Consider the following 25601-nt stretch of genomic DNA (forward strand, 5'->3'; position numbering starts at 1 on the left):
GCTGTAGAATGCATACATCGCAACCTAGACCTGCAGAATGGGTGCCTTCTGGTTATAGGGGTCTTCAAGAGGAACGGTCAGCAGATTTCAGATTCCATAATACATAGATTTCCTAGATCTTATGATTGAAATAAATATTAAAATGGCAGAAAACTCCTTTTTTAATGTTTGTTCATCTGATATTAAAATTTAGCTTTTTCTAAGACCAATTCTAGCTGCACCCCTTCTAGTCATTCTGCCTTGCATGTCAAAGTAAGTTCAACTGTCTCATCAGGTCTAAGAAATCTATTTAATAATGTGTGAAATTTGTATTGTGAGATCTGGTCTTTTTTTGTGGCTAAGGCTGAGATTACATCACTTTAAAAACCTGAATTTAGCCTTTACCCCAAGAAAAGTTCTTGGCACATATATGCCAGATATAGTCATAAAACACGACGGGCCAAAACCTTGTCCTTTTGACCTCTGAGTCCGGTATATGACTATATGCTTTTATACATTTGTCGTATTTAGTCTCTTTTCTCTCTCTTTTCCACCTGTTTAGGGTTTTTTTTGTATAAACTGTATGAAATAACTAAAACTGAAAAGAAGCCCAGTGAAGAACAGAAAAATATAAATTGGCCTCCTTTAAAGAGGACCTATTACAAGGTCAAAGCTGACCAGTTTTAGCTGTTCCTGCTGTTGACTAGTCCACCTTGTCTTTTTAGAATTCGCCATCCGTTTCCGGAGATGTGAGCACGTGTTATGTAGTGCCGACTTTTATGGTCTTTAAGCGGGGGCGGTGCTACAGGAATCTCTGGGGCGTGTCTATCCTGTTATGCATAATTACCCTGTGAGACACGCCCTCTTGGTAAAGATCGTAAAAGGTCTATCCATACGATGGATTTAAAGTAAATTTAAACAGTGTGGGAGCAGCAGGGGTAAAATAAGTGGCCACTTTTGACCCGCTCACAGTTCCTCTTTATAACAAGTGTTTTTAGAAGCCGTATTTTTAATTAGTGCCTGAAATCTGTGTTGCTGAAATGATCCCGTTGTATTAGATGAACTTTCCTATGTAAATGCCGAGTCCTTCACACATCATTCCTTGGATAGCCCGACAAGATTGTACAAGTCTTACCTAAGAAAGGAAGGTAGATCTGCCAGCATGGATGACTCTTCACAGATTAATGAAAGTTTGATGAATTGTGTCCCACCGGAGACTGCTCACACTCCTTCATAGGTTCTTATTTGGACAGAGAAATTGGGAAGATGCAAGCCAGTGCGGCATGGTAGCCATTCAGTGCAGATTAATGGCCCAACACACGGGGATGAGTCACAGGCTGAGGATTACGGGAGACGCACAGCTGGTTAGACCTGTTATTTGGGGCCATACCTGCCCAGGTACATTAATGTGAGACTGCTATCCAGGAAGCGGCCGGCTGCTCGCTGCCGCAGTGCACACTCGGGTGTGGTGTTTGCCTTGCTTATCAGAAGGCTTGTTGAGCAGCAGACATGTGAAATATGCATTGTGTGCGCCCATGTTATGTGCAGGCCTCGTCCTATGATGAGCACTACGTCTGGAGCTGGATAGAAGGAAGTGTATTTTATGGATCAAAGGTGGACGCTGTGCTGGCAGAGATATTCTAAATACTCTTAGAATCCCAGGAACATCAGTCAACGCTCTCCACCGGTCTGTTTTAGTCCCAAAGAAATGAAAATTCTGAGCTTTTTTTTGGACCCTTCCTCCTATAATGTATACCTAATTTGACAACTGGGTGTTCCCATCCTCCCCTTGTGCCCTTAAGGTACCTTCACACTAAACGACTTTGCAACGAGAACGACAACGATCCGTGACGTTGCAGCGTCCTGGATAGCGATATTGTTGTGTTTGACACGCAGCAGCGATCAGGATCCCGCTGTGATATCGCTGGTCGTTGCTGAAAGTCCAGAACTTTATTTGGTCGTCAGATCGGCGTGTATCGTCGTGTTTGACAGCAAAAGCAACGATGTCAGCGATGTTTTACACTGGTAACCAGGGTAAATATCGGGTTACTAAGCGCAGGGCCGCGCTTAGTAACCCGATATTTACCCTGGTTACCAATGTAAAAGTAAAAAAAAAAACACTACATACTCACCCTCTGATGTCTGTCACGTCCCCCGGCGTCCGCGCTGCTGCTCAGAGCTTCCTGCACTGAATGTGTCAGTGCCGGCCGTAAAGCAAAGCACAGCGGTGACGTCACCGCTGTGCTTAGGGCCGGCGCTTACATAGTGCAGGGAAGCTGAAGGCGAGGGACGCGACAGACACGGCAATGTAAGTATGTAGTGTTTGGTTTTTTTTACATTTACACTGGTAACCAGGGTAAACATCGGGTTACTAAGCGCGGCCCTGCGCTTAGTAACCCTATGTTTACCCTGGTTACCCGGGGACTTCGGCATCGTTGGTCGCTGGAGAGCTGTCTGTGTGACAGCTCCCCAGCGATCAAACAGCGACGCTGCAGCGATCGGCATCGTTGTCGATATCGCTGCAGCGTCGCTTAGTGTGACGGTACCTTTACAGTTTATTACTGCCAGCCCTGATTGGACAATGTCAGACTGTGCAGGGGCACACCCAAGACTGGTAACACCCAGTTGTCAGTTTATTCATACATTTCTAATGTGGGAAAACAGAGCACTAGAAGAACCCAAAGTTGTAAGAAAAGATACCTTTTTCTTGGCTAACTGAAAAAAAACTGTATCAACCATTGAAGTAGCTCAAGTTTTATTATTTTTTACGTCCTCTTTAAGGCATTTTTTCGCCAGTTCATATATTGGGACGTATTATTTGAATTGCTCAGATTTTCCGATGCGTTTCTTCTACCATAATCTATATCTATTTCTCACCATTCTCTTTGGGGGTTCATAAAAATTTAGATGACAGGGGCCCAAAAATGGGGATTATCTAATGTTGGCGCTAAATGTCTCCTATTTGTAGTCTGTTACCATGTTGTATGGAATTCAGCAAATTGATTTCCAGGGGCCATTTCTGCTGGACGAGAACACTGAGCGTCCCACTATCTGTGACATCCCTGGTGCCTTTTCTGATTGGTAGGATATGTTTAATCTAGGGTTTTTCCAAAGTTGCTTAATTTTTTTTAAGCTTGTGTTTAAGTTGGTCAAACTTTTAACACAGAGAACTATTTAAGTCAAGCATTCAATGAACATAAATTGATTCTCGTTACTCAGTTTACTAGCCTAAAGGATGATTTCACCTCGGCAAATGATCACCAATCTGTATCATAGATAATAACTTGCTGAGCATCATCGGGGGCCCCCCCCATCTCCTGAAGTGCCCTGGATTGATGGCCGTCCATGCGTGCAAATATATTCTATGGGACTGATTCCTTTGAATTCACACATTTATAATGCTTCCTTCTTTTTCTTATGCCTATGTGCCTTGAAACTAGATTTACAGATGGCCAAACTTGTATCTGAGGCTGGCGTCTGAATGAGGAGATGACTATTGCCCCATTCATTGCCGCCTGTCCTAGCGGTTGGCCGATGAGGAGCGGCTCCAGCCTTGCCTGACAATACTTCAGTGTTTTAGTTCAGTTCGAGCTCTGGGGGATTTTGCCAAATTACACAGCTCACTTAAGAAACAGCAGATATATTAGATGTCTGGGTCTTTTGGAATATAAGAACCCCAATCCCAAAATATTGTGACTTTGTGTCAAATGTAAAGAACATGAAAATAAAACAATTGGTAAATCTGGTGTAGGATTGTAGCTGGACAACAGTCCTGGGTCGTCTTTGGTAGATTTTTCTTTTCAGCTGTGACCTAATGTTGACCGTGTACATCATGGCTGCAGCTAATCATTGATCACAGTAGTTTGTGCTATCTACCACATCCAAGCCACAAAACTTTATTGATTGGCTGCAGCGTTGATGTGAGCTGTGACATCACTGCTGCAGCCAAAACACCGACTTTGGCAGAGTAGCATTCAGCCAGCGCTAGACGGGTAACAGGTTTACTAGTCCTCTAGTTGATTATCTCCTGCTGATAAAACAATTACTCTATGCACACTGCCCAGTAAGTGACACATGGCTGGAATAAGGGGATCTGCCCCCACATCATGATTAGGTGGCAAAATACACATGACAGATTCCTTCCAAAGAGAGGAATTCTTTCCTACAGATGATGTAAGTTTAGAACTGTTCCGCTAGGTCTATTTCCCACCAGTGCTAACATTGCATACAATCCCGATCCCCTCCATCCATTACTTTCATGAAGAATCTTCCTGCTTTGCTTTACTGTCCATGGCCTCATTGTGTGTTCACATTCCCTGTGTAGATGAATCTTAACTCTCTAATATCTCTCTATGCTTTTCTCATTATTCTCTCGTGTCTAACAAGTGTTTTGCTTTTTTTTTTTCTTGATTTTTGTTGCTTTTGTCGTATTGTGATTATCTAGTTCTAGATCCTTTTACTGTATTTTATGTTTGTATCTGCATTTATTTTGCATGCGTAACGTGGCTTTGCCTGGATATTCTGTTTGGTAAGTTCAGAATTTTACGTGTCCTTTGCTTCTACCTCTCAGGATGCTTTGCTCTATCTCTCTAGTGACTCAGCTTTGTCCTTTTTAAGACAGTTCCTTTTCTTTGTTTCTTCCATTCTCTGCATTGAACACATTACCTAACAGTCTTTAATTAAATATATAAGCCTTGTATGTCCCTAGTTGGTTGGTAAGTATGGTATCGGACTTCTAGGGTTACCAAGCTGCGAGTAGGAGGCTGTCTGATTAGGATGTCTCATTCTGATGTCATGCCGCGAATATCCGATATAGACTGAATATTTGTATTCCGAATTTTACAGCAACAGCTTGCACAACTCCAAAAAGAGAAGTCGGAGATTCTGAAAAATTTGGCACTTTACTACTTTACTTTTGTGGATGTTATGGAATTTAAGGTAAGTGTCACCTTCGTCTCCTACTTAATAGCAGTGTCTCTTGTTATGGATCCTATTATCAGATATGAGGGAATCCAGTTCCCTGAATCAAAGGGAATGTGCCACCAGAAAGTGACCTATTATTCAACCCAAAAGCGACTCAAAGCTGTACATTTACGGCGCTTGATCCTGGGCTTTAGCCCCATCCCATTGTTAATTTACAGAATAGAGTTTAAAGGGAATCTGTCAGCAGGTTTTTGCTATGTAATCGGAAGACAGCAGGAGATAGAGGCTAAAACACAGAATTCAGGGATGTGTCATTTGTCAAAGTGCGTACTGTTGTTTACTAACTGTGAAGGATTAATCACTAAGAGGTTAATATTGCCAGACTACGGCCCATCCTGTGATGGGCATCTCACTGTCTGTGCACTATGTACATAGAGAGCCTGGTGTGGGCAGGGTTAGCTTTCTCAGCAACGCCCCATCCTGTGATAAGCAGCTCACTGTCTATGCACTATGTACACAGAGAGCTTGGTGTGGGCGGAGTTAGCTTTCTCAGCAACGTCCCATCCTGTGATAAGCAGCTCACTGTCTATGCACTATGTACATAGAGAGCCTGGTGTGGGCGGGGTTAGTTTACTCAGCTCTGCTTTATTCTAAATCTAAAAGCTCTGATTGTGTCAGAACGGCTGCACCCAGTAATCTAAGTGACACATCAATGGAATCATGATCTCATTGCCTACATTACGCTGTTCTCAGATGAGATGGCAAAAACCTGCTGACAGATTCCCTTTAAACTCCTGCAGCATAACAGAGGTAGGTCAGTGCTCAGCTGGGGACCACCAAGAAGAAGATAGAAGTATTTTTTTTTTTTTGTTTGTTTGTTTTTTGTACCTTCTGACTTCTACTTTACCGGCCACAAAGCGTTCTGCAAATGCTATCCAACAAACAGCTTTGCATGGCTGATGCTTCTGAAAGAACCTGGCGATCATATGATTGCCAGGTCTCTGCTTGGCATAACAGACCTGCTGGGTCCTAGAAAGCCCAGATCTGCCACTGACTTCTCTCATCTGTACTAAGCTGTTCTCCATGGATGCCCATGTTACACTGGAAGAAGTGAGCGATAAATAGTAAACCTTTTACCAGAGATCTTTTTATGATCTCTTATGAGAAATACAGATTAAAAAAATCTTTTGAAGAGGGCATGCAGTACTGTGCAAAAGTTGTAGGCTGGTGTGAAAAAATGGTGCAAAGTAAAAATGCTTTAAAAAATAGAAGTGTTAATAGTTTATTTTTAGCAATTAACAAAATGCAAAATTAATGAACCAAAGAGAAATCAGATCAATATTTGGTGTGATCATCCTTTGAGTTAAAAACAACATACGGTAATTTCTTCTATGTAACACTCGCTCACAGTATTTGAAGGAACTCTGGAGGGGAGGTTGTTCCAAACATCTTGGCGCACTAACCACAGATCTTCTGTGGATGTCAAATCCTTCTGCTTGTTCATGTAATCCCCCACAGACTCAATGATGTTGATATCGGGGCTCTGTGGGCGCCATATCATCACTTCCAGGACTTTTTGTTCTACTTTATTCTGAAGATAGTTCTTAATAATATTGGCTGCATGTTTGAGGTCGTTGTTTTGCTGCAGAATAAATTTGGAGCAAATCATATGCCCCTCTGATAGTATTGTATGATAGATAAGTATCTACCTGCAGTTCTCAGCATTGAGGACTCCATTTATTCTTAACCAAATCCCCAATTCCTTTTGCTTAAATGCAGCCCCAAACTTGCAAGTAACCTCCACCATGCTTCACTGTTGCCTGCAGACACTCATTGTTTCTCTGTCCAAATCTTTGGCTAACAAATTGCCTTTTATACAGCCATATTTGAAATTTTGACTGATCAGTTGAACAGAGCATCTTGAAACCCCAGTCTGCTTTCAAAATCTTTGCCTGGTAGAGACCTTGCTGATGCAATATAACTACCTTGTGTCTTGTTGCTTTGCTCAGCCTTGCCATGATGTAACTAACACCTGTGACATGACTGTCTTCCACAACCTCACCTTTGCAGCAGAGTTTGGCTGTTCCTCACACTTTTTTAAAGGGAGCCTGTCAGCACAGAATACCAGTTCAAACCAGGCACAGGTGCTCTGAAAACCCTTGGCTTGGTCAAACATTAAAATGCAGCTTTTCACCTACTTGTTTTCTGGCTGTCTCCACTTCTCTCCCCCTCCCTCACCCCTTGTCTTTCTTGATTGGCAGTTTTGGGTTTATAGAGCCAAGAAGGGTGAAGATAGATGGAAAACAAGCAGGTGGGACGGTGCAGTTAAAGGGACTCTGTCAGCACAGGATGACTGTTCAACTGCGTCCCGCCACTCGGTGCTTCATGGCGGGGCAAATCATGTATATGCTGTACACCTTCCATCTGCTTGGTTTTCCCCTCTTTCCACCCTCTTCTTTGATTGACAGTTCTGGTTTCATAGGGCTGGAGAAGGGTGAAGGTAGAGGGAAAACAAGCAGGTGGGACGTTGTATGTAAATGATTGGCCCCGCTGTGGTGCACCGAGCGCTGTGCATTGATTGAACAGTCATTTTGTGCTGACAGTCCCTTTAAATGTTTGGATGATTGCCTTTACTTGGCTTGAACATATTTTTTGCTGCTAACAGACTTCCTTTTTGCCTTTACACCGGTGAACGCTTCAGTTATTCACTGTTTCACCCTATATATGAAATTGATGATTATTGCCTGTTTGTTGGTTACTCATACATCTGACTATATAATCCTGCAAAATCCCAGACATTGTGCAACAGACCTAGAAGAATTCATGCTGTTTTGAAGGCAAAGTGGGGTCACACCAAATATTGATTTGATTAAAATTTTGTTTATTCACTTTGTATTTTGTTAATTTTTAAAAGTAAGTTATTAACACTTCTACTGCTGAAAGCATTCCTACTTTGCATTATATATATATATATATATATATATATATATCCGGGAGAGTGAGGAAAGGAGTTAGTGCGAGCAGGTCAGAATGGCGGCCGTATACCAGGCACTAACTCCTTTCCTCACTCTCCCGGCCATGGACTCTCTTTAATGAAGACTCGATAAAGCTAAGGATTTTTCAGATCGGTGAGTGCTTTTCTTTTTTCTATTGTACAAGTGGACGGATTTGTTTTTTCTGGATACAGCACCCGAGATCTTGGAACATAGCATCCTATCATACCGGCATTGAAGCCGTACCTGTGGTTATCAGTGGTCTGCAGCTTCATGTTGGCAGTGGTGCCGACCCCCTGTCTTTCTTTTTTGTTGTGTGTATATGTATGTGTATATATATATATATATATATATATATATATATATATATATATATATATATATATATATATATATATATATATATATATATATATATATATATATACACATGCACAGTGCCTACAAGTAGTATTCAACCCCCTGCAGATTTAGCAGGTTTACACATTTGGAATTAACTTGGCATTGTGACATTTGGACTGTAGATCAGCCTGGAAGTGTGAAATGCACTGCAGCAAAAAAGAATGTTATTTCTTTGTTTATTTTATTTTTAAATTGTGAAAAGTCTTTTCAGAGGGTCATTTATTATTCAACCCCTCAACCCACCAGAATTCTGTTTGGTTCCCCTAAAGTATTAAGAAGTAGTTCAGGCACAAAGAACAATGAGCTTCACATGTTTGGATTAATTATCTCTTTTTCCAGCCTTTTCTGACTATTTAAGACCCTCCCCAAACTTGTGAACAGCACTCATACATGGTCAACATGGGAAAGACAAAGGAGCATTCCAAGGCCATCAGAGACAAGATCGTGGAGGGTCACAAGGCTGGCAAGGGGTACAAAACCCTTTCCAAGGAGTTGGGCCTACCTGTCTCCACTGTTGGGAGCATCATCCGGAAGTGGAAGGCTTATGGAACTACTGTTAGCCTTCCACGGCCTGGACAGCCTTTGAAAGTTTCCTCCCGTGCCGAGGCCAGGCTTGTCCGAAGAGTCAAGGCTAACCCAAGGACAACAAGGAAGGAGCTCCGGGAAGATCTCATGGCAGTGGGGACATTGGTTTCAGTCAATACCATAAGTAACGTACTCCACCGCAATGGTCTCCGTTCCAGACGAGCCCGTAAGGTACCTTTACTTTCAAAGCGTCATGTCAAGGCTCATCTACAGTTTGCTCATGATCACTTGGAGGACTCTGAGACTGACTGGTTCAAGGTTCTCTGGTCTGATGAGACCAAGATCGAGATCTTTGGTGCCAACCACACACGTGACGTTTGGAGACTGGATGGCACTGCATACGACCCCAAGAATACCATCCCTACAGTCAAGCATGGTAGTGGCAGCATCATGCTGTGGGGCTGTTTCTCAGCCAAGGGGCCTGGCCATCTGGTCCGCATCCATGGGAAGATGGATAGCACGGCCTACCTGGAGATTTTGGCCAAGAACCTCCGCTCCTCCATCAAGGATCTTAAGATGGGTCGTCATTTCATCTTCCAACAAGACAACGACCCAAAGCACACAGCCAAGAAAACCAAGGCCTGGTTCAAGAGGCAAAAAATCAAGGTGTTGCAGTGGCCTAGTCAGTCTCCTGACCTTAACCCAATTGAAAACTTGTGGAAGGAGCTCAAGATTAAAGTCCACATGAGACACCCAAAGAACCTAGATAACTTGGAGAAGATCTGCATGGAGGAGTGGGCCAAGATAACTCCAGAGACCTGTGCCGGCCTGATCAGGTCTTATAAAAGACGATTATTAGCTGTAATTGCATACAAAGGTTATTCCACAAATATTAAACCTAGGGGTTGAATAATAATTGACCCACACTTTTATGTTTAAAATTTATAAAAATTTAACTGAGCAACAAACCTTTTTGGTTTGTAAGATTTATGCATCTGTTAATAAATCCTGCTCTTGTTTGAAGTTTGAAGGCTCTAACTTATTTGCATCTTATTAAACCTGCTAAATCTGCAGGGGGTTGAATACTACTTGTAGGCACTGTATATATATATATATATATATATATATATATATATATATATATATATATATATATATATATATATATATATAATGTATATCTTCTATATATATATATATATATAATGTATATCTTCTATATATATAATTGTCTAAGGGTTTAATTGTCTGTCTGACCTGGAAATCCCGCGTCTCTGATTGGTCGAGGCCAGACGGCCTCGACCAATCAGCGACGGGCATTGTCCTCCACTGCTGTCAAGTGCCGCCATTGTGTTGTCTAAGGGTCTAATTGTCTGTCTCGGAAATTCCGCCTTGCTGATTGGTCGAGATCAGCCGGCCTCAACCAATCAGCGACGGGCACAGTCTGCTGCGAATTCTGGAATCATCATTGTCCTCCACTGCTGTCAAGTGCCGCCATTGTGTAGGGTGTGTGCTTGCGTCTCCCTGTATGGGCGGCATCTCCCTGTGTTTCTATCTTAGAATGGGTCGTAAACGAAAATACGCCAATGGGGATGACAGAAAAGCAGCAGCAGCAGCAAGAAAACGACAACTTCGGGAACAGGAGACACCACAACAAACTGCTGCTAGACAAGCCCAGGATGTGGAATCTCACAGACAACGTCGCCAACCGGAGACACCACAACAAACTGTTGTACGACAGGAACAACATGATCGCCAAATTCATAAAAAACAAATGCTCTACTACCAACTAAGGCACGACCAGGACAATATTCAACAACTTGCACATTACGTAACAGACAATGAAAGTACAATTCATGAACACTACTGTGGGAATATGAATGCAGTTTGCTCTAAATGCGACTCTCTGAATTTCATTGATGAAAAACCATCTGACAATCAGTTTACTCAATGCTGCCAAAAAGGAAAAGTTATGCTACCGAGAACTCACTACTCAGCTCTGTTTGAGCAGTTAATGAAAGGAATGCATCAACACAGTAGAAATTTCATGGAAAATATCAGAAGCATCAACAGTTCTCATGTGTTTGCTTCATTCGGTGCCAACATTGCACTGCCCCCCTGGATTCGCACCGTATTGTTTTAAAATTCACGGCCAGATCTACCACCGCACTGGAACACTTCACCCAGAAATAGGACAACCACCAAAATTTGCACAATTATACATCATTGATACAAATGAGGCTACAGAACAAAGGATGAACCTAAAAGAAAACGAAAAGTGTGATGCTGAACTGATGAACCAAATTGCTGTACATTTACAAATTGCATACATATTCTAGAATACCCGATGCGTTAGAATCGGGCCACCATCTAGTGTGTGTACGTATATATGTGTATGTGTGTGTGTGTATATATATATATATATATATATATATATATATATATATATATATATATATATATATATATATATATATATATATATAGTGATATGTTAGGATAAGCCTTTTTGTAGCTAATCGACATACTTATTTCTTAATTGAGCATTGCAATTAATAGTGAGAACCTTTATCTTCAGCCTGTTGGTTCTGTCCTCCACAACAGTCACAGCTGCTCATGTGACCCTTGGGAAAACAAATTTCCCACCCCTGGTCTAATGCATCCAAAAGTGAAATAACAGAAGAAAATGCGCCTTAATTGGTCTGAAATCTGTGTGCAAACCCAGCAGTATAGCAGTATAGCTCAGTATGTTATGGTTGCTGTATGTCTTCGAGCATCCAGCTCCTGAATAGTCCGCCTCATTTACCTTTTAATCCTTAAAGAAACAATCCTCTTCCCATCAAAGTTTTTATCCTCTTAATATATTGCTGTCATCACATTATATAGCACTGTGCACTTACAATTGCTCATTTTGCCTTTCTACCCAGATAATTCTTCTCTTTTCTCTGTTCTATATAGAAACAGGAAGTCTCTTGTCCCTGCATTTATCATCCCCCCTCAACCTCTGTCCCAGTTGCTCCCTCCTCCCCCTTACCAGGGACTTTTGCAGCGACTGATGACTCATACAGGGAAAATTGACCTCCTGTTTCTACATAGAGCTTAGAAAGATGCAGCTAGTCAGTTATTAATCATGTGATGTCATAGACCTAATGGAAACAGAAGAATTATCTGGGTAGAAAGCAAAAATGAGCAATTGTAAGTGCACAGTGCTATATAATACGATGACGGCAATATATTAAGAGGATAACAACTGTGATGGGAGGAGGAGAAGTGCTTCTGTAACATGTTTAGTCACACGTTGCTGTAATTTAGCTGTCCGCCTCTGTAGTAGTGATGATTCCCAGGTTTCCTACATTTACTGTGGATTGGACTGTAAATGTGTATTGTTAATTTTCAGGATCACGTGTGTGAGCTGCTTAACACTATTGACGTGTGTCAAGTTTTCTTTGATATTGTAAGTATAAATGTTTTAGATGCTGTTCTACCTTTCTTCATAAAAAAAGATACACTATATGAGCAAAAGTATTGAGACCCCGACACATTACACCTACAGCTAGCACAGTGCAGTCAGGCACCAAACGTGGACTCCTCCATCAGATGCCATATAGAGAAGCGTGATCTGTCACTCCAGATTCCAGTGGTGTCGGCAATTTTACACCACTCTTTCCAACACTTGTCATTGTGCTTGGTGATGTACGGCTTGCATGCAGCTGCTCAGCCAGGGAAACCCATGCCACGAAGCTCGCGGGACACCGTTTTTATGCTGGTGTTCATACCGGTGGAGCTTTGGACTCACTCAATTCTTCCACAATTGTGGAATATTTAGGAGGGAAGAAATGTCCTGAGCTGACTTGTTACCCCAACAATGTCCAGGGCCACACTGGTATCAGTGAGCAAAATAGTTTAACTCCTCAGTGGAGCCATTAGCTTTAGGTGCACAGATCTATCATTACAAACTGAGGCTATGTTCATATGTCGCATTTTTACAGCATTTTTTTTACACTAGTTTTTGCTGCAAAAAATGCAGCGTTTTGCTGTCCCAACAAAGTGATTGGGATTTCTGAAATCTCACGCACACGTTGCAGATTTGAAGCGGTGTCATGTTGGGTTTTTGTATTTGCAGCTTTTTCACCCATTCTAATGAATGGGAAAAAGTGGCAAAACAGATGTGTTTTATGCAGCTTTTTTCCTGCCATCACATTTGCACTTGATTTCTCGGCAACAAATCCTGAACGTGTGAACATAGCCTAAGATTAGATTACTCCTGCCTATATTTTGTTACTAGGGGTCTATCCGTGTGGTAGATACCCTGCAGTGTTCGCCCCCCAGACACCACCCGTGCAGGGGACCTTAACACTTAGGCATCATGGAGCCCCTCTTTTAGTTTATCTTGGGGTTCATATTGATACTAACTGCTTATATTCCATTTTGCAGACTGTCAACTTTGATCTAACCAAGAACTACTTAGATCTGATCATAACCTACACTACACTAATGATAATGCTGTCTCGGATTGAGGAAAGGAAAGCAATTATAGGACTGTACAACTACTCTCATGAAATGACTCACGGGGCCAGGTAGGTGTGTCTGAGAAGGCCTTTCTTAAGATGTTCTGTTCGCTCTGCCCTGTATTTAGGGACAAAGTGGAGTCTGTTCTAGTTTAACATTTAATAGGAGCTCTGGCTATAGTTTTTAATGCAGCCAGATTTGAGATATCGCGCTATATTCTTTTCCGTGTCATCCCTTTTTAGTGATCGAGAATATCCTCGACTTGGACAGATGATCGTAGATTATGAAAATCCTCTAAAAAAGATGATGGAAGAATTTGTACCCCACAGTAAGGTTAGTATAATATGGTAAAACCCTGAATCTTGGTTCTGTGCATTAAAATGTTCTCGTATCCCTGTTAACACACGTTGCCCATGAACGAATGCCAATCGATAAGGATCGGTGGAACCCCGGAGCAGTCCTGAGACGTGAGGATCATAACTGCAGGACAGCGTGGTCTCTACATATTTGAGTAATGTCAGCCGACCCTTGCCATAGCCTAATGTGTATGGGGGCGCCGGCCAACTAATAATTGGGGGAGATTTCAATTAATCATGTCCGATTTCGGATTACCGATCACATTGTTCTCACGGGTCGAAGCTGCCCGCTGAGATGTCATTTGGCATCTTTCTCTTAGAGTGTACCGAGGTGCTCGGTTGAACTAGCGCTCCTGTGTATGGGATAGGTGACGGGGATGGCTGTCGCCTGAAGGTTTGGCCGTCGCCTGAAGGTTTGGCCGAAGTATCGTTCAGACAACAGCCATCTAAAGTGTACGGTCAGCCAAGGAACAAAACGGCGAATGTCACTGGCAAACCAGCTTCCTGGAGCAGCCGCTACAGGGAGAATATGAAGTCTTATCCTCCCTGCAGCTGCTCTCTTCCAGACGTCCGGCAGCGGCTACAGTCTCCGCTTACTGCACAGTGAGTACGCAGTCATCACTTCTTGTGCATTGATTGGCAGCCATCTGTGTACATAACGCTGCACACACATTATATAGAGCTGTCGTGGTGGGGTGTAATCACAGCCACCTCATTGTATAGGAAGCAGTGACTGTATCCACTCCCTGCATCACCCCGGTGACTGGAAGAGAGTGGCTGTAGTGAAAATGCAACTTTATTTCTCCCTGTAGCTGCTGCTTAAATTTTCCATTCAAACAGGATGTAAATGCAATGCAACTTCAGATTACCACAATATCTGCAGGTATTTCCCAACATTACAGGTTCCCTTTAAACGCACGTTAAAAGCGGTGTGAAGTCGTCCAGGTCCGAGATTCAGACAAGACTACAAGCTTCTATCTAAGGCAGATGGCAGCGTAATTCCTCCGTGAAGCTCCGCTTATTGCCGGCTGCATCCTTCGTTTCCCTGCGTACTTATATTTAAGATTTGGTATGCAGGGACATGCAGAGGTGTCCGCATGCGGCGATTTGAGGTGCAAATTTAGCGTTTCCGTGCGGGCGCCACACACCTCAAATCGCCGCATGCGGACACCTCCCCATACAACGCGTGTCCCTGTGTACCCAATATTAAACATAGGTACGCAGGACGCAACCAGCAATAGGCGGAGCTGCAAGGAAGAAGTACGCTGCCATCCGCAGCACACAGGAACGCAAGTCTGACAACCAGCAAGGACTGAGTTTTGACTTATCCACAAGCTGGCATTGAAAATGGGCTCACGTGTACAAGCATGCTCACTAAACGTGATAATAGGCCACCATGCACCCAGTTTACAATAAGACTCTATTTTTGGCATATAATGTGCCAGTATTCATTAATACACCATTACTTTAATGCATAGGAAATCTTAGTTTACAACCCTTTCTTGTGCAGAGAGGCAAAATAAAGAAATGTGAACCATGCATCCTTTTTCTCCTTCCTTCCCTTTTCTCCTTCCTTCCATTTTTTTCTTCCTTCCCTTTTTTCCTTCCTTCCATTTTTCCTTCCTTCCTTTCTTTTTTCTCTTTCCTTTCTTTTTCGCCTTCCTTTTTTTCCTTTTTCGCCTTCCTTTTTTTCCTTTTTCGCCTTCCTTCCTTTTTCGCCTTCCTTCCTTTTTCGCCTTCCTTCCTTTTTCGCCTTCCTTCCTTTTTCACCTTCCTTCCCTTTTCTCCTTCCTTCCCTTTTCTCCTTCCTTCCCTTTTCTCCTTCCTTCCCTTTTCTCCTTCCTTCCCTTTTCTCCTTCCTTCCCTTTTCTCCTTCCTTCCCTTTTCTCCTTCCTTCCCTTTTCTCCTTCCTTCCCTTTTCTCCTTCCTTCCCTTTTCTCCTTCCTTCCCTTTTCTCCTTCCTTCCCTTTTCTCCTTCCTTCCCTTTTCTCCTTCCTTCCCTTTTCTCCTTCCTTCCCTTTTCTCCTTCCTTCCCTTTTCTCCTTCCTTCCCTTTTCTCCTTCCTTCCCTTTTCTCCTTTTTTCCTTCCTTCCTTTCTTCTTCTTTCCTTCCTTTCTTCTTCCTTTCTTCATTCCTTTTCTCCTACCTTTTTTCCTTCCTTTTTCACATTCCTTCCATTTTCACCTTCCTTCCTTCCTTTTTCTCTTTCCTTCCTTCCTTCCTTCCTTCCTTCCTTCCTTCCTTCCTTTTTCTCTTTCCTTCCTTCCTTCCTTCCTTCCTTCCTTTTTCTCTTTCCTTCCTTCCTTCCTTCCTTCCTTCCTTCCTTCCTTTTTCTCTTTCCTTCCTTCCTTCCTTCCTTTTTCTCTTTCCTTCCTTCCTTCCTTCCTTTTTCTCTTTCCTTCCTTCCTTCCTTCCTTCCTTCCTTCCTTCCTTTTTCACCTTCCTTCCTTCCTTTTTCTCTTTCCTTCCTTCCTTTTTCTCTTTCCTTCCTTCCTTCCTTCCTTTTTCTCTTTCCTTCCTTCCTTCCTTCCTTCCTTCCTTCCTTCCTTCCTTCATTTTTCACCTTCTTTCCTTCCTTCCTTTTTCACTTTCTTTCCTCTTTCACCTTCCTTCCTTCCTTTTTCACCTTCCTTCCTTTTTCACCTTCCTTCCTTTTTCACCTTCCTTCCTTTTTCACCTTCCTTCCTTTTTCACCCTTCCTTTTTCACCTTCCTTCCTTTTTCACCTTCCTTCCTTTTCTTTTATTTAAATAATATAAAAGGAGTCCATGGCTAGCTTTTTGCTATGCCACTGTACACGCATGATCTGGTCTGATGCTTCTCCTTTCCCAGGAATTCTTTTAGATATATATTTCTGAGGTAGTAAAAAAAAAACGAGATGTGAAGACCGCCTATAACAAGTGTCATAGGCTTCCTTCCTTTCTTTTTCTCTTTCCTTCCTTTTTCTTCTTCCTTCCTTCCTTCCTTTTCTCCTACCTTCCTTCCTTCCTTCCTTTTTCACCTTCCTTCCCTTTTCACCTTCCTTTCTTCCCTTATCACCTTCCTTCCATTTTCACCTTCCTTCCTTTTTCACCTTCCTTCCTTCCTTCCTTTTTCACATTCCTTCCTTCCCTATTATTATTATTATTTGTTATAGCACCATTTATTCCATAGCTCTTTACATGTAAGGAGGGGTATACATAATAAAAACAAGTACAATAATCTTAAACAATACAAGTCACAACTGGTACAGGAGGAGAGAGGACCCTGCCTGCGATGGCTCACAATCTACAAGGGATGGGTGAGGATACAGTAGGTGAGGATAGAGCTGGTCATGCAGCGGTTTGGTCGATCGGTGGTTACTGCAGGTTGTAGGCTTTTCAGAAGAGGTGGGTCTTCAGGCTCTTTTTGAAGATTTCGATGGTAGGCGAGAGTCTGATGTGTTGTGGTAGAGAGTTCCAGAGTAGGGGTGATAAGCGAGAGAAATCTTGTATACGATTGTGGGAAGAGGAGATAAGAGGGGAGTAGAGAAGGAGATCTTGTGAGGATCGGAGGTTGCGTGTAGGTAAGTACCGGGAGACGAGGTCACAGATGTATGGAGGAGACAGGTTGTGGATGGCTTTGTACGTTATGGTTAGGGTTTTGTACTGGAGACTCTGGGTAATGGGGAGCCAGTGAAGGGATTGACAGAGGGGAGAGGCCGGGGAATAGCAGGGGGACAGGTGGATTAGTCGGGCAGCAGAGTTTAGAATAGATTGGAGGGGTGCAAGAGTGTTAGAGGGGAGGCCACAGAGCAGGAGGTTGCAGTAGTCAAGGCGAGAGATGATGAGGTCATGGACTAGGGTTTTTGCAGATTCTTGGTTGAGGAATGTACGGATTCGTGAAATATTTTTGAGTTGAAGTCGGCAGGAAGTGGAAAGGGCTTGGATATGTGGTTTGAAGGAGAGATCAGTGTCAAGGATTACCCCGAGGCAGTGAGCTTGTGGGACTGGGGAGAGTGGGCAGCCCTTTACTGTAATGGATAGGTTCGTTGGGGAGGTCGCGTGAGATGGGGGAAAGATGATGAATTCTGTTTTGTCCATGTTAAGTTTCAGAAATCTAGCAGAGAAGAAGGATGAAATAGCGGATAGACATTGAGGGATTTTGGTTAGTAGGGAGGTGATATCTGGTCCAGAGATGTAGATCTGTGTGTCATCAGCATAGAGGTGAAAGCCATGAGATTCTATGAGCTGTCCCAGGCCAAAAGTGTAAATGGAGAAGAGCAGGGGCCCTAGAACTGAACCTTGTGGGACTCCAACAGATAGGGGGCGAGGTGAGGAGGTGGTGTGTGAGTGGGAGACGCTGAATGTCCGGTCTGTTAGGTATGACGAGATCCAGGATAGGGCCAAGTCTGTGATGCCAAAGGATGAGAGGGTCTGTAATAATAGGGAATGGTCCACTGTGTCAAAGGCAGCCGACAGTTCGAGGAGGAGGAGGACAGAGTAGTGTCGCTTGCTGTTGGCGGTTAAGAGGTCATTGTGACCTTAGATAATGCAGTTTCAGTGGAGTGGTGTGACCGGAAGCCAGATTGTAAGCTGTCAAAGAGGGAGCAAGAAGAGAGATGGGAGGACAGTTCAAGGTAGACGTGTTGTTCCAGTAGTTTGGAGGCATAGGGGAGAAGTGATATAGGGCAATAGCTAGATACAGAAGATGGGTCAAGAGAGGGCTTTTTGAGGATAGGTGTGATGGAGGCATGTTTAAAGCTTGAGGGGAAAACACCAGTTGTTAGTGATAGTTGAAGAGATGGGTTAGGGTTGGGATGTAGACTGTGGTGAGGTTTGGGATGAAGTGGGATGGGAGCGGGTCAAGTGCACAGGTGGTGAGATGCGATCTTGAGAGTAGAGTGGAGAGTTGATCTTCTGTAATGGTGGAGAAGTTGGTTTTGGAGGTGGAGGGCTGGGAAGTCGGGAGGAAGGGCTCTGGGGGTTGTTGACCAAAACTGTCTCTGATGTTATCAATCTTCTGCTTGAAAAATGAGGCAAAGTCTTCAGCTGAGATAAGTGCCCTTTTCTTGCTAAGAAATGTCTTTGTAACTTCCATTCTTTTATATTTGATACATTTCCATCTTGAATATACTTTTGCAACGAGAAATGCAAAATGAAGCTTCATTATATTATGCTCCTTGGATTCCACATCCTTTCTGAAAGGCCGTCATTTCTGCTGTTGATGAGTTTCCTCCTCGCAGATAGTGCAGATCATAATGTAACCGTGGATTTTTTTCTCAGCTGATCGGCTTTTCATTAGCTTTGCAGTACAGCGAACAATTTAACAGCTTCCAAAATGCCGATCTTGGCTCTGTCGGTCCGTTATTAGATGCCATTATTATAATGGAGCCTATTTATCAGCGCTTTTATTGCAGAATGATTATTTCGGTCATTGTTCTGTAATGCAGAGATTTACATTTCTTGTTTTTCTTTTCCCTTAGTCTTTGTCAGATGCTCTAATTTCACTTCAGATGGTTTACCCTCGAAGAAACCTTTCAGCAGAACAGTGGAGGAATGCTCAACTTCTCAGCCTCATCAGTGCCCCGAGTACAATGCTGAACCCCGCACAGTCCGATACGGTACACAACCTTGTGTGTTTTTTATTCGTGCTCCAATCTTCTGAATATCTCTCGTTTCTTACATGGCGCCAACATGGCTGACTTGGACAGTCTATTTGGGCATCCACATGGCTGATAGGGTTCAGTATGGAGGAATGTAAAGTTGAGCACCATATAGTCTAGGTGGAGTAAGGCTAGGAGAGTCACTTGAAGAGAAGGATCTCGGTGTACATGGACATCATAGACTAAATAACATCATCCATGTCAGTCTTGGGCTTCTAAGGCCATTTATTAAAAGAAGTATGAGCTCAGGACAGGGACACAATGCTACTACTTTACAGTTGAGTTCTGGGCACCAGTTCAGAGAAAGGTTATTCTGGAGTTCGGAAAAAAAGGTACAAAGAAGAGACACACAACTGCTGACACATGGAGGGTCTTGGTTATGGGGAGAAACTAAAATAAAATTAAAGCACCACTCCAGCATATTTTTTTTTATTGCAGCGCTAGAGTGGGGCAACTAATCGAAGTTCCCGGCCCCTAGTCTTACACTTACCAGCCGCGGCGCACTGGTTGGTCTTCTGCCGGTCGTGATTTGCTGCATGATCCGGAAGTCACTACTCAGTGTAAGTCTATGACAGCCAGAACAAGACAAGAACACTGTTCTCATAGACTTACACTGAGAGCTTGTGTCCATTACCTCTGACTTCCCATGAGGCAGAACTTGCTGTCACAATATGGCAGGTGCGGGACCGGAGCAATGCCAGGAAGAGCTGAAGATGGCAGCTGGTGAGTATTATACTAGGAGCAAGGAACTTAGATTAGTAGCACCACTCCAGTGGTGAAATAAAGAAAATACTGTACCCCCTCTGTAGAAAAAAAAAGTTTGGATGCTTTGATCTCTCCCGCAAGATAAATAGACATGCTGCAGTCTGGATAGACGCGCCACATGTCCGTCTAAGGGAGGACGCGGGTGCCGGTGCACGCATAGTGGGCATGAGATTTCTTGAAATACAATGCACTATGCTGTAACATCTGGACGCTGCGGATGTATGTAGCGTCCAATCGGCAGCGAATACTGACCGTGGGGATGTACTCTTAATTGTTTAAAGTTGTCTTCTGAAAGTTTGATCCAGCAGATCTACAGTTGGGATCAGGAGGGCAAGATTAGGTTTAGGCCAGACTGGGTCATGCATTATGGTTGTACCTGTACCCCTTCCCTTTACCATCTCTCGGTTAAACTAGGACATGTCTTCTTATTTCAACCGCATTAACTATGTAGCTGTTTTCTTCAGTTCGCAGAGGCTTTTTAACCCCAAAATAACAAATTATCCACTATCTGGGCCTCCGAGCCATCTTGAGAACAAACCAGTGAATGGGTCAGTGGTCAAACATGCGCAACTCTGATCCATTTTAGAAGGGCTGCCAGAGCACCGGTGTTGAGATCTCTGGTGGTCCGAGCAATCTAACCCCAAGAAATCAACAAGTTATTCCCTATCCCATAGTTGGGAAATGGCTATATTGTTATTTTAGGAATAATCTTTTCAGAGAGTCATCACTTCCATCAATTATATACTTTGTATAGTAATCTAATTTCTGACATTATTACACCTAAGGTGACCAGGCCTCCTTTGATCACTTTTAGTGAATTTTCCATAGCCTCTTCCTCTGGCAGATCATTTCTCTGGACATAAAGGGTGCCTACTTGATATATACATGCAGTCCTGGATATAAATAATTATGTGACACATCTCCAACCTTCAATATATTTCTATAGATCTTAGAAATTATGTCACTTTACTATGAAGTGACAACTTACTTGACTGCACAAGTGAAAATAGATTGAAGGGGTTGTCCACTACTTGGACAACCTCTTCTCAATCTGTGTGTTTGCTTCCCCCCGTAAAATAATACTGATTAGACTCACTTCTAGCGCCACTCCAGTGGTGTCATCACTGACCCGGTAATCGCTTGTGATTATTACGTCACGTAATCCCTGTGGCCCTTCAGCTGCTTCTTCTCTTTACCCGCCTTCAGACAAATCACGCACATCCAGAAGAAGTGAGAACTTTTGCTCTCGCATCCTGCAGATTGACCCCACGGATCGCATGACGTAACAAATGTCAAGCGATCACTCGGAGAATCAGTGCTGGCACCACAGGGGAGTACAAGTGTTATTATTTCTCTGGGGGGCAAACGTACGTATTGAGAAGGGGTTGTCCAAATAGCGGACAACCCCTTTTAATGGAGAAAACTGTTTTAGTTGGCCCTCATATACTTCTATTATAATTAGTTTCTTCTCCTTGCAGATGCCCTGTGAATATCTTTCACTCGATGCAATGGAAAAATGGATAATTTGTAAGTAAATAACTTTTTCTTGCGGTTTCTTGATTATGAATCTGCTCTGTAATGTATTTTATATGCCAACTGGCTTTCTACATCCAACATTTTAATAATATAATAATAATCTTTATTTTTATATAGCGCTAACATATTCCGCAGAGCTTTACAGGTTGCACACATTATCATCACTGTCCCCGTTGGGGCTCACAATCTAAATTCCCTACCATTATGTCTTTGGAATGTGGGCGGAAACGGGAGAACCCAGAGGAAACCCACCCAAACACGGGGAGAACAAAGAAACTTCTTGCAGATGTTGTCCTTGATAGGATTTGAACCCAGGACTCCAGAGCTGCAATGCTGCAGTGCTAACCACTCAGCCACCATGCTGACCCATTTTCCAGTCATATAGAAAAGTTTCATGCATGGTGAATCTGTGTTCATATTCTTCTGCAGCAAAGTATGAGGACTGGTGTGTGCTCCATTATTAGCCAAAAGAAGTAAGCCTTTTGGGCTGGTAGAGCCACTATTTTCAAGACAGAGGATATCCCTTCTTATGACTTATGGATGACCTTTATGTGCATATATACCTGATGTCTAGTAAATGGGGTTTTCTCCTGTGCAAAAGTGGATACAATTGCTAAGTTCTTGTAAAAAAAAAAAAACAATTTTGAAAAATTGTAAATCCTATAGTTTAGTGCCGGTTGCCAAGACTACCCGCCACCTTATAAATGGCTGGTTTCCTAGGCAAGGAGCGAGCAGCTGTTTGCAGTACATCTTGCAAGCGCTGCTCTGAAGCTGGTCAGATTACTGGGTCCCGCTGCGCTCCTCCAGTGCTGCAGAAGCAGAGCGGCCTCCTCCAGCAGCATCAGAGCGCGCGCTGTTCTAACATGCTGCTAGTCCGAGCTCACACTCATCAGGAGCACACTGCCCCCAGGCAAGTCAGGAGGCAGAGGAGCGGGGAGATCCTGAAGATTGAACCTCCTTATTCATTGCTTAAAGGGGCTGGATAACACTCCCTTCATGTATACAGCAGATACATAATTGTGTCCTAATGTTCTTAACTAGTGATAAGCAAAAGTGGCTGGATAAGGTGTTATCTGAGCATGCTCGGGTGCTAACAAGTGTCTTCGGTGCCCTTGAAAAATATGTTTGAGTCTCTATGGCTGTTCAACAGTCGCAGTACATGCAGGGATTGTCTAACAAATAGGTAATCTTCATGTGTTGTGGCTGTTGAACAGCTGTGGGATATACAGCCGAGGGGACCGGAACATCTTATTAGAGCACACCGAAGTCACTCGGTTAGCACCAGAGCATGCTCAGATAACACCTTATCCAACCACGTTCGCTCATCACTATTCTTAATCCAAACAGCATAACAAAATGATTGTGGCTGTTTGGTGAACAGTAGAATGGACCTGTCCTCGTTCTGCACTGTCCTGCTTTAATTTGGCATCAGCCGTATGTGACAAGTGCTGCATTATAAGATATTGAGGACTATGTAAATGAATGGGCTAATGGAATGATATCCATTTCTCCTTCGCCTCATTGGAGGACACAGCATGGTCCGTGTCCCCCAATGACTGGCTCGGAGAAAATGATTTTACGGTGAGTACACAAAAATCCCTGTTTCTGCATGTGATCTGTAAAGGCCCTGTGGTCTCTTGCTTTCACTGTGATCAGCAGAATTGTGCTCTCACATTGATGTCCTGATCCTGCACTGTGATAGGGAACTGAAATGGTCACAAAAAAAAATACTAACACAGTTCTTTTATTATACACGATGGTCCCGAATGCAGAAGCACTGCTTCTTTCCTTAAGTGGTCAGGACCCCCGTGATGTCCATAAAGGCCTTATGTACATGTAGAGAAGAGGTGATCTGTATATTAGACACGCACAGAATATACACATCACCAGTACACTGATTTAAAGGGAATCTGTCACCAGGTTTTTATTATCTCATTTGAGAGCAGCATAATGTAGGGACAGAGACCCTGATTTCAGCAATGTATCACTAACTTGTCTGTTTGCTGCAGTTTTGAAAAAAAAAATCCTTTTTATCTGCTGCAGATCTACGGTATTCGTTCTCTGAATGCGGAGTCCTGTATGACCACACCCACGCCACAGCTTTCTGTACACTGTGCATAGGCAGAAAGCTGCAAATCAGCGGTGGGAATGAGGTTATACAGAGCTGATGAATATGGAGAACTTCATAGCTTCAGGTTTACTAGTCCTCTAGTGATAATTTCCTGCTGATTAAAACTGTGAATTTATAATAAACTACTGCAAGTGGCCCAATAAGTGACACATCACTGGAATCAGAGTCTCTGCCATTATATAATGCTGTTTACAGATTAGGTGGCAAAAACCTGGTAACATTTCCTTTTAATGCTCGGTTATATATGATGAGGATGGCATCATCAGGCGCTTAGGCCTTAAAGGGGTAGTCCGGCTTCACTCACTTCCACATTGTGATGTGAGCGGTGCTGGTGACGTCACGTCTACAGATGTCTGTATGTGTGAATGCCGGATTACCCTTTAATACATTGCTGTCACACAATGTACGTTACCTCTGAAATAAAAGGAGTACCCCGTCCATGAATTTTAGCATGTGCTGCCCCAACCTTTCGGCATTCGCTCCTCACCTAGAGCGCCCTGTTCCTGGAGGATTTGTATCCATGCGTAGAGGCCGTGTCTAAAGAGAGGGAAATCCTTTTACAACTAAAATCTGGTGTTCTGCATGGTATATTAACGTCATTCATTTAAAAAAAAATATGTCCACATCTCACATTGATAAGCAGAAGAAAATCAGAGGATGAATTTCTGGGGTAAATAATATTCTTTGAGTAAACGTAGCATGAAAATTTCACCTCTAGAATTTAGCATAGCATAAAAGTGCAATGTGACTCTGGGTGACAGAGCCTAAGGTACCCTCTGTCATGAAAGAGTTAAGTGGATTATACTGCAATAGTAACTAATAAGTTCATTTTCATTGTGTTTTGTTTTTTTGTTTTTTTTTTTGCACTTTTTTTCTTTTTTGACTCCCTCAGTTGGCTTTATACTGTGCCATGGAATACTGAATACAGATGCGACGGCACTGAATCTGTGGAAGCTCGCCCTGCAGAGCAGCTCTTGTCTGTCACTTTACCGAGATGAAGTTTTCCATATCCATAAGGCAGCCGAAGACCTTTTTGTCAACATCAGAGGGTATGTCCACGACTTAAGAGATTTGCTTCACCCTAAACACACTTCACCAATATCATGTGCGGGCAAATATTAGATCCTGATTGGTGATGAGCGAACATGCTGAGATAAGGTGTTATCTAAGCATGCTCGGGTGCTAACAAAGTCTGCAGCGTGCTGGAATAATATGTTTGAGTCCCCACAGCTTCATGTCTCGTGGCTGCTCAATAGCCACAACACATGCAGGGATTACCTGTTTGTTAGCTGTCAAACAGCCGCGGGAACTCGAACACATTATTCCAGCACTCCGAAGTCACTCAGTTAGCACCGGAGCATGCTCAGATAACACTTAATCCCAGCCCGTTCGCTTGTCACTAGTCCTGATGATCTGATATTCTCCCAAGCTGTGCTAGGGAAGGAGGTGAAGAACAGTTTAGTTTTGGCTGAATCCAATTTGTCTGCAGTACTTGGCAGCAGCTTCTTCGTGTACAGCTGAATTTACTGTTTTACTTTGTTTTGTTTTTTTCCCATAAATTATTTTATGTTTAGAAAATCTACAGGAATAGATTTTGTTGTCCTTTAAAATAATCTGTCAGTAAGATCAACTCCAAATCACCTAGAATTGGAATGCATTTATGTCTTCTATCTGTTGCTGCATCCAAAAGTAAATAGCTTTATAATTTGAATACAAATTTAAGCCTTAAGTGCTCTGGGAGTGTCAGAGCACTTCCTGAGCCTTTGCCTCCTGACCTTGTTTCCTCACCCATCGCCAGCCTCTTCATTGTCTGGTTTCCTTGCCTTAGGTCACACAGATGGGGAGCTATCAATCAAGCTG

The 25601-nt window shown here is 43.0% G+C and overlaps 1 protein-coding gene across 2 annotated transcripts in view; it reads left to right on the plus strand.

The window, feature by feature from the left end:
* Positions 1-25601, plus strand: part of NCKAP1 (NCK associated protein 1) — a 104070-nt gene that overhangs the window by 24994 nt on the left and 53475 nt on the right. For both annotated transcript variants that reach the window (XM_077272578.1, XM_077272577.1), the window contains 7 exons: positions 4825-4917; positions 12220-12276; positions 13257-13399; positions 13574-13664; positions 19130-19267; positions 21553-21601; positions 24634-24790. In XM_077272578.1, the coding sequence (XP_077128693.1) occupies positions 4825-4917; positions 12220-12276; positions 13257-13399; positions 13574-13664; positions 19130-19267; positions 21553-21601; positions 24634-24790 (728 nt within the window). The remainder of the gene's footprint in view (positions 1-4824; positions 4918-12219; positions 12277-13256; positions 13400-13573; positions 13665-19129; positions 19268-21552; positions 21602-24633; positions 24791-25601) is intronic.

The sequence above is a fragment of the Ranitomeya variabilis genome, chromosome 7 (genome assembly GCF_051348905.1).
Source record: "Ranitomeya variabilis isolate aRanVar5 chromosome 7, aRanVar5.hap1, whole genome shotgun sequence".
Taxonomy (NCBI): Eukaryota; Metazoa; Chordata; class Amphibia; order Anura; family Dendrobatidae; genus Ranitomeya; species Ranitomeya variabilis.